The sequence below is a fragment of the Desmodus rotundus genome, chromosome X (assembly GCF_022682495.2).
Source record: "Desmodus rotundus isolate HL8 chromosome X, HLdesRot8A.1, whole genome shotgun sequence".
Taxonomy (NCBI): Eukaryota; Metazoa; Chordata; class Mammalia; order Chiroptera; family Phyllostomidae; genus Desmodus; species Desmodus rotundus.
In genome coordinates this window covers 41062937-41070934 of record NC_071400.1, presented here as the reverse complement: position 1 = coordinate 41070934, position 7998 = coordinate 41062937, and the positions used below count along the sequence as shown (strand labels likewise).

The window sequence follows — 7998 nt, the reverse complement described above, 5'->3', positions numbered from 1 at the left end:
CCATGATAATCCGGCATATCCTTAATCTTTATATTTGACTAGATAGCAACCTTAATTCCCTCAGCAACCTTAACTGTCCTTTGCATTGTGACATCATATATTTACAGGTTCTAGAGAATTAGATGTGGACATATTTGGGGGACCTTCATTCAACTTATCACGGTGGGGGTGCTGTTTAATTGGGTTTTAAAAGGAAAACAGTACCAACAGGTTTGTGTTCAACCACAGGTGTGCCTAACCACGATTGTGCTCTTTGCCCATGGCACAGAAAAGTAGGACTCAAGACTAGAGGAAGAATGTAGGGGTGAAGGAACCAAAGGATTCAAGAACTGCCAGGTTTCTCTCTTGGGAAGAGTGCTCCCGCTGGGACCTTCCCCAAAGAATGACTGGGCAAACTAGACAGGTGCGTATGGGAAGTGCTGAATCCAAGCTGGTTCTAATCCCTGCCACATTTCCAGACTGCCAAACATCATGAGAGCTTGGATGTGACTGCAGGAGAAGACTTGACAGAGCAGAGGAAGGGAAGCCAGGACCTGCCCTATCTGGTGTTTGACACTTGGCTGTGGGGCGACGGACAGCGAGGATTGCTGGACCAGTGTGGGTCTTGACAGGCAAAGGAACTCTTGGACCACCGTGGGGACCGCAAAATGGCAACATGGGTAACCCTTTCGAATGAGAGAAAAAGCAGTGTGACAGAAAAAATGACTCTGGACGCAGAGCAGTGGATTGTTTCCTAGGGTTAGAGATCTAGGTCTGCTCGCCAAATGGTGAGGCCTCCGTGGCAGCCCCCGCCCGACTTCCTCCCCTCCCTCACTCGCGAACAGTAAAAGAAAACCTTGGGGGCTATCCCACGACGTCCGGGGTGGTCTGGCTTCGGATCGCCTCTCCCCTCCCAGCCCGCAGTCCCCACAGCCCCTCCCCCACCGGCGTCCCAGATGGACGGCGGGTGGGATGGGGGAGGGGGAGGCGGGCAGAGGGAGATGTCTGGCGATTCACACGCACCAAGGGGCGGTTTGTATCCATCCGCTGCTGCCTCCCCCGCAGCTGCTTCTGACCTCCCCAACCCGCACCCCGGCCCCGGCCCGCCGGTCCCATAGGTTGTAGTGCCCGGACTGTGAGGGTGACCGCCAGGTAGGGGGGTGCGTAAATCCACAAAGGCAGGCGGGGGTTCCGCCCGCCCCCGGCCTTGTTCCCGGCCCCGCCCCCTCCCAGTCGGAACTACAGTGGACTGGGAGGGGGCGTCGAACCGTTCGTGCCATATCCCTCCGCCCCTCTTCCCGACACCCTCGCTGCCAGGGGTTTGTGCCGCATCCTGCGCAACCTTTTCCCGTTTTGGTGCAGCGGCCAGCGGGAGAGGTGGGTGGGGAGGTTGGACGCCTCTTCGCCGTTCGGAGCGCACTGAGGGCAGCGGGAAGCTGAGTGAGGAGCTCCGAGAGGAGGGGAGACGACCACCCGGGCCGTGAGCCCGTAAAGGCAAGTGGGGGTGTGGTGGGGGCGGAGGGTGGTGCCCCACTCTCCACCAGCCTCCAGCCCACGTCCAGGCCCTGACAGCCCGGCGAGGAGGAGGCGACCCGGCCGGTCGGAGCTGGTTCGTTAGAGGTGCGCAGCGCTGCGGGAGCCCGGGGGGGGGGGGGGGGAGGAGGAGGCGGCGGCTGGCGGGCGCCGGGCTCAGGGCGCTGGGGTGGCCAGACAGGCTCCCCATGGTCCCGCGGAAGCGAATCACGCCGGCTGCTCCCCAACCATCTTTCCCGGCGCCCGCACCCCGCCTTCGACGGTGTCTGTACTGGGAGAGGGCTGTGGGGGTGGGAGGCTGCTGCGGGAGAAATGGCGGAGCGGGAGCTGGGCTGGAGGGGGGGGGGGGTGGCGTTGGCTACTCAGGCCTGTGATTCTGGAAAGGGGGCCTGTTGGGCCCCGCGTCCTGGGTGCTCTCCCTTCCCACAGGCACCTCGTTGATGCCCAAGTCTCCTGTCTGCGCAGTAGGTCTGGCGATTTCGGGCGGCAGGCTGCATCTGTAGAGGAGCGGCTGGAGAAAAAGTTGGAGCACGAAAATAGCGTGGATTTCTGGAGGTGTGTGCGGATGGGGGTTGGTGGGCAACAACAATTGACTGGAGACCCCAATAGGGGGGTGACTGAGACCATAACAGGTCAACCATCCAGGAATCTTAAAATTTCCCTGTCTACCAGCTTCTAGACAATTCCCTTGACTTCCTGCCTTATCTCCAACCAAAATTGATGGATTCAGAGTCGAGGGAGAAACATTCATAATTACAAGCACCACTGTATAACCTGTTTTCTAGAATATGCGGGCCCCCATCCCCCAAGTTCTGCAGAAGGCAAAGGGATGAAGTGCACCTAGTGGTCAATACTCAGAATTGGAGAAGGGAGTAATGGGAAGATTATGACGTCAAGAAAAGATATGGTTATCTGGACTCCTGATACAGGGCCTTCATTAAAGGAAAATATTCAGCCAAGAAGACTCTGGACTTCCATCATTGGTGTTGGCCTATCCACTAAGTGCTCAGTTTGCTACCATGGTCTCCTGACTGTTTTATCTTTCTGTCTGTGTGTCTGTAGGCTAACTTTAAGGCTGGTCACTTTCTACAAGGAAGGAAAGGAAAAAGAGACTGGATCAATTTGCTGCAGGTTGGTGCAAAGAGGGAGAATGCAGGGGACAGTTACAGAGTGAGATCGTGGCAAGTCTTTGTGATCTGCCTCTCCTGCTCTGCCAGATTTGTACAGAGCCCTAGCCTCCCTTATCCATTTCTAGCAGATGGCATTAGAAATATTTGTGTAGGTGTGAATTGGGCTGTAAATGAGAACAAACCTGAGGTCAGGAACCAGGAGACAGGAAATATTAGAAAAATTTGACCCTTAGACAGAAAGAGATGTTTTCATCAAAGGTCAGAGCATCTGCCTGTCAACTAAGTACTCAGACTCCATTTTCTCCTGTATGTTTACTTGTCCATAGGATGCCCTGCTGTCTGCTGTAGGGCTTAATACAACTGGAACAAAGCAAGGAGGGGGATATTGCACCACGTCAGCAGGTTGGTATGGGAGTGGGCACAAATTAGAGTGGAGTAGTGGAGACTAACATAGGTCCAAGAGTGATTAGGGTCTAGTCTAGGGGCTCCTTAGCCCCATCACCAATGTATTTTCCCACCAATCTTATACCTATTTTGTGGCAGACTAAGTGTGTAACAGCTCTGAGTAAACAAGGGTGGCATACTTTCTAACAGCCCAACAGCCCTACCAAGAATTCAAGGTCCAGTCTCTGTGTGGGTCTCTGCTTGGAGTGACAGAATTGGAAGAGACTCAAAGCCCCATTCCATTCTCTCTCCTTAGATCCACCTCTATTGGCAGCTCTGGTGGTGTTGCAGTTGCTGTTGACCACCACCCTCAACAGATCAACACCCACCTGGGAACCATCCATCCTCCTCCAGCTTAGTTGTGCCTCTTCTGCATTCTGCCTGTGATATTGGCTGAGGCTAGTCTTGGGACGGAGGCTGATTAACTGCTGGACTGGTGATTGACTCTTTTCCAACTGTATTGTCTGAATCGTTGAAAGATCAGAGTGTGAAGATACAGAACTGACTCTTCAGTGGTAGAGGCAGAGACTGTGTTACTGGTATTTAACTGTGTCTTTTCTGTAATTGGTACTATGACTGGGGCTGAGATTGAACCTGGTGCCCAGGCCAAGCCTGGAAAGAAGGCTGGAGAAGAGGCTGGAGGTGCGGTTGAGAGAGAGACTGACATCCCGATGGTGGTTAGACCCAAGGTTAGGACCCAGGCCCACGCAGTGCCTGGGGCAAGACCCAAAACGGAGTCAAAGGCTATGAATGGGACAAGGCCCAAAACGGAGTCTCAGGTAGTGGCTGGGGCAAGGCCCAAAACTGATTTCCAAGTAGTGGCTGGGGCAAGGCCCAGAATTGAGGCCCAGGCAATGGCTGGGGCAAGGCCCAAAACCGAACTCCAGGCAATGGCTAGGCCAAGGCCCAAATCCGAGGCCAGGGCAATAGGTGGGGCATGCCCTAAAACTGAGGCCAAGGCAATTCCTGGGGCAAGGCCCAAAGATGAAGCCCAGGTTTCTGCCCAGACTGAGCTCGGGGCCGAGGCAATATCCCAAACAGAGGGCATGCCCCAGACCAATGCAGCAGCCTGGCCACTGGTCAGTACTGAGTCTGAATCAGTTGTGCAACCTATGGCCATGTCTGTAGATCGAGAACTGGTAAATGTGGATGTTGAGACCTTTCCTGGCTCCCAGGTTCAGTCAGGAATTCAATCCTGGTTTGGATCAGGGGATGAAACTAATACAGGGTCTTGGTGTTATCCCAGGCTCAGGGCCAGAGAGGAAGCCTCTAATGAATCTGGATTCTGGTCAGCAGATGAGACCTCTACTATTTCTTCTCTCTGGGCTGGAGAAGAGGCCAGTGTCAGATCATGGCCCAGGGAAGAGGCCAATACCAGGTCCAGGCACAGGGCTAAACATCAGCCTAACCTCCGGTCCAGGCCTGGGTCCAAGCAAGATCCCTATATTGATTCCTGGTCTGGGTCTGAGGAGGAGTCCAGCAACCCATTCTGCTTGTGGCCTGGAGAAAATACCAATAACTTGTTCAGACCCAGAGTCAGGGATGAGGCAAATATTAGGTCCAAGCTCAGGACAAAGAGAGAGGACTTTTTTGAATCTGAGTCTGAAGATGAATACTATAAGGAGTCCTGGTTTTTGCCTGGAGAAGAGGCCGATAGTAGATTCAGGTCCAGAGATCAGGAGGAGCCTAATACTGACTTGAAGCCCAGGGCCCAGAAAGATGTTAATAACAGTGATAGGGTCAAACCAGACACCAGGTTTGAGGAGGACATCATCATTGGGTCCTGGTTCTGGGCAGAGAAAGAAGCTGGTGTGGAGGCTGGGGCTTCAGCCATCTGTGAGTCCACCCCAGGGGCTGAGGAGGGGGCCATCGGTGGATCCTTGTTCTGGACTGAGGAACCTGAGTCCAATTTGGGGGCTGTGGCCAGAGAAGAGACCAGGCAGGAGTCTGAAGAAGAAGCCATATTTGGGTCCTGGTTCTGGGACAGGGATGAGGCCTGCTTTGACCTAAATCCCAATCCTGTGTACAGGGCTACTTCCAGGTTCAGAGATTCAGCTGAGGAGGAAATTAAGGCATCATCCAGGCCCAAAACCTGGGAAGAGGTCACTGTTGAATTCAAACCTAGTCCTTGTCATAGGATTGGCTTCCCATCCCCAAGCTCCTTTAGAATTCCTGAAGAAGCATCCTCTGCATTTGCTGAAATGTTTGAGGGAAAGCCCAAGAATGCGGAACTTACCTCAGAAGGTGAAGATGAGGCCAATCAGCCTGGACCTCAATTCACATTTCAGTATGAACCATCCTACCGATCAGTCAGGGAAATTCGGGATCATCTTAGGACCAGGGAAAGTGCACAGCCTGAGAGTTGGTCCTGCAGCTGTATACAATGTGAGCTTAAAATCAGTTCTGGAGAGTTTGAGGAGCTCCTCCTGTTAATGGAAAAAGTTCGAGATCCCTTTATTCAGGAAATATCTAAAATTGCAATGGGTATGAGAAGTGCTTCTCAATTTACCCGAGATTTTATTCGGGATTCAGGTGTTGTCTCACTTATTGAAACCTTGCTCAATTATCCTTCCTCCCGAGCTCGAACAAGGTTTTTGGAAAATATTATTCTTATGGCTCCACCTTATCCAAATCTAAACATGATTGAGACATTCATATGCCAAGTGTGTGAGGAAACCCTTGCACAAAGCGTGGATTCCCCTGAGCAGCTGCTTGGATTAAGGCTGCTTAGGCACCTCACTATGACTACTGACTATCACACACTGGTTGCCAATTTTATGTCTGGGTTTCTCACTCTATTAGTCACAGGAGATGCAACAACGAAGTTTTGCATTCTGAAAATGCTGTTGAACCTGTCTGAAAATCCTATGGTGGCAAAGAAGCTATTCAGTGCTAAAGCTCTGTCGGTATTTGTGGGTCTTTTTAACTTGGAAGAGTCACATGATAATATTCAAATTGTTATTAAAATGTTTCAAAATATCAGTAATATTATAAGAAATGGAACACTGGCCTCAATTGATGATGATTTCAGTCTTGAGCCACTTATTTCTGCATTCCACGAATTTGAGAGTTTGGCTAAGGAACTACAAACCCAAATCGACAATCAAAACGATCCTGAGGGGGGGCAACCAAACTAATATGTTTGACCTGTCTTTGATCAGCCTTATGTCCTAAAAATCCCTGAGTAGTGCTTTGGTTTTCAGTCTGATTTTATGTTGTAACTTATATTTTTATGCTGATGTCAACTTTGTCCAATTCTTGGCTTAAGCTGGATCATTTTGTGGATGCCAAATGAATATTAGAGCTGAAAACATGTGTTCATATTTGTCTTGCTGTCCAGATTGCAGTATTTTTTCATATTGAGTGTCCAATGAACTGAGTCGCCTGTGTAAACTATGCTGCTATTTGTTGTTTAAACATATGGTTCTGTATTTGAGTGTATTTTCAATAAAGTTCTGTGTGAAAATTGGCAGAAGTGACCCTTCAGTTTAAAATCTAGGTGCAGATTCATTGTGCACACTTACCAACATAGATAATTAGAAGTATGGCGAGCGTACCCTCATTGGAAAATTCCATTCCTGGAGTTTAAGAATGAGATTACTGAGGGCTGTGGTACTTGAAAAATGTTTCAGAGGAGAGGGGCCCACTTAAACTGGTCACTGAAGGGTAGGATAAGATAAACCATTAGGTCATTCTTGTAAGTGAGCAGTGGTGGTGTGAAGAAAAGTGTGTAACTGGAAAATCTGTTTTAGTAGTCTGGATGTATCCTGTCTGCCTGGAATAGGTGAAACAAGTTTATTGAGGGATGTGGTTAGAATTGAGGGCAGTTTGGAGAACTAAATCAGCCAAATCTGAAAATTTTACAACTCAAAAGTGCACGTGTTGCTTCAGTGCCACCAAAAGAATGAAATAATAGAGTAGCACACCAATTAAATGGAGTCAGGAGTAAGATTTTTTTTTGTGATCCTAGTCCAAGGCAAGTATTAAAGAAATACTATGCATCTATTAACAATGATCTATTTATTGCCATGAAATGACACATGCTTTTATGTCTGGTAAAATAGAGAAGAATATCTTCTATGGAAAAATTGAGCCCTGGCTGGTGTGGCTCATGGACTGAGTACCAGCCTGTGAACCATAGAGTCACCCATTCTATTCCCAGTCAGGGCACATGGTTGGGTTGTGGGCCAGGTCCCCAGTATGGGGTACTTGAGAGGCAACCACACATTGATGTTTCTCTCCCTCTCTCCCTTCCCCTTTCTCTAAAAATAAATAAAAACTTCTGCATGGCCAAAGAAAACAGCATTAAAATAAAAAGAGAACCAACAGTATGGGAAAACATATTTGCCAATAATACCTCAGACAAGGGTCTGATCTCCAAAATATATAAGGAACTCATCACGACTCCACTCCAGGAAGACAGAAAACCCAATTAAAAAATGGACAAAGGACTTGAACAGACACTTCAAGGAAGACATACAGAGGGCCCAGAGACATATGAAAAGATGCTCAGCATCACTAGCCATTAGAGAGATGCAAATTAAAACCACAATGAGGTACCATCTCACACCGGTCAGAGTGGCCAACATAAATCAACAAATGTTGGCAAGGATGCGGAGAAATAAATAAAATCTTTTAGAAAAAAAGAAAAATTGATACCATTTTAAAATTTGAGTAAAAAACTTCTATGCAATTTCAAAATGACTTTTTAAGAAATTTCGTATACTCCATAGTCTGGAATAAAATCTACAATGCAAAAAAACATTTCAGAGACAGGGAAACAAGACAGGGATGTAAAAAAAAGAATATGCTTCTAATGCCTTAATATATGGATAGACATGTTGGAAAAGATAGTTATATAAATGAATATATGTGTTAGAAGAAATTTTTAGACATATAATCACTTAGAATT

General features: G+C 48.7%; 2 protein-coding genes across 5 annotated transcripts; one reads left to right on the top strand and one right to left on the bottom strand.

Moving 5' to 3' along the window:
• Nucleotides 1-739: 739 nt before the first annotated feature.
• Nucleotides 740-1702, bottom strand: LOC139440524 (basic salivary proline-rich protein 4-like). Its single transcript, XM_071220255.1, has one exon. The coding sequence runs from the start codon at nucleotides 1700-1702 to the stop codon at nucleotides 740-742; it is 963 nt and encodes a 320-aa protein (XP_071076356.1).
• LOC112321367 (G-protein coupled receptor-associated sorting protein 2) lies at nucleotides 1023-6561 on the top strand. Of its 4 annotated transcripts, none has more exons than XM_071220251.1 (5): nucleotides 1023-1473; nucleotides 1981-2067; nucleotides 2575-2643; nucleotides 2969-3044; nucleotides 3343-6561. In XM_071220251.1, the coding sequence occupies exon 5, from the start codon at nucleotides 3659-3661 to the stop codon at nucleotides 6221-6223; it is 2565 nt and encodes an 854-aa protein (XP_071076352.1). In that variant the 5' UTR covers nucleotides 1023-1473; nucleotides 1981-2067; nucleotides 2575-2643; nucleotides 2969-3044; nucleotides 3343-3658; the 3' UTR covers nucleotides 6224-6561. The 4 variants fall into 4 exon arrangements, with proteins under 4 accessions (XP_071076352.1, XP_071076350.1, XP_045042508.2 ...); XM_071220249.1 differs by having other exon boundaries at nucleotides 1978-2067; XM_045186573.3 differs by having other exon boundaries at nucleotides 1942-2067.
• Nucleotides 6562-7998: the final 1437 nt, after the last annotated feature.

Excerpts from the sequence above, each read along its gene's own strand:
- LOC139440524 (XM_071220255.1), bottom strand. The coding sequence starts at position 1,702 with ATGGGGAGCCTGTCTGGCCACCCCAGCGCCCTGAGCCCGGCGCCCGCC.
- LOC112321367 (XM_071220251.1), top strand. The coding sequence starts at position 3,659 with ATGACTGGGGCTGAGATTGAACCTGGTGCCCAGGCCAAGCCTGGAAAG.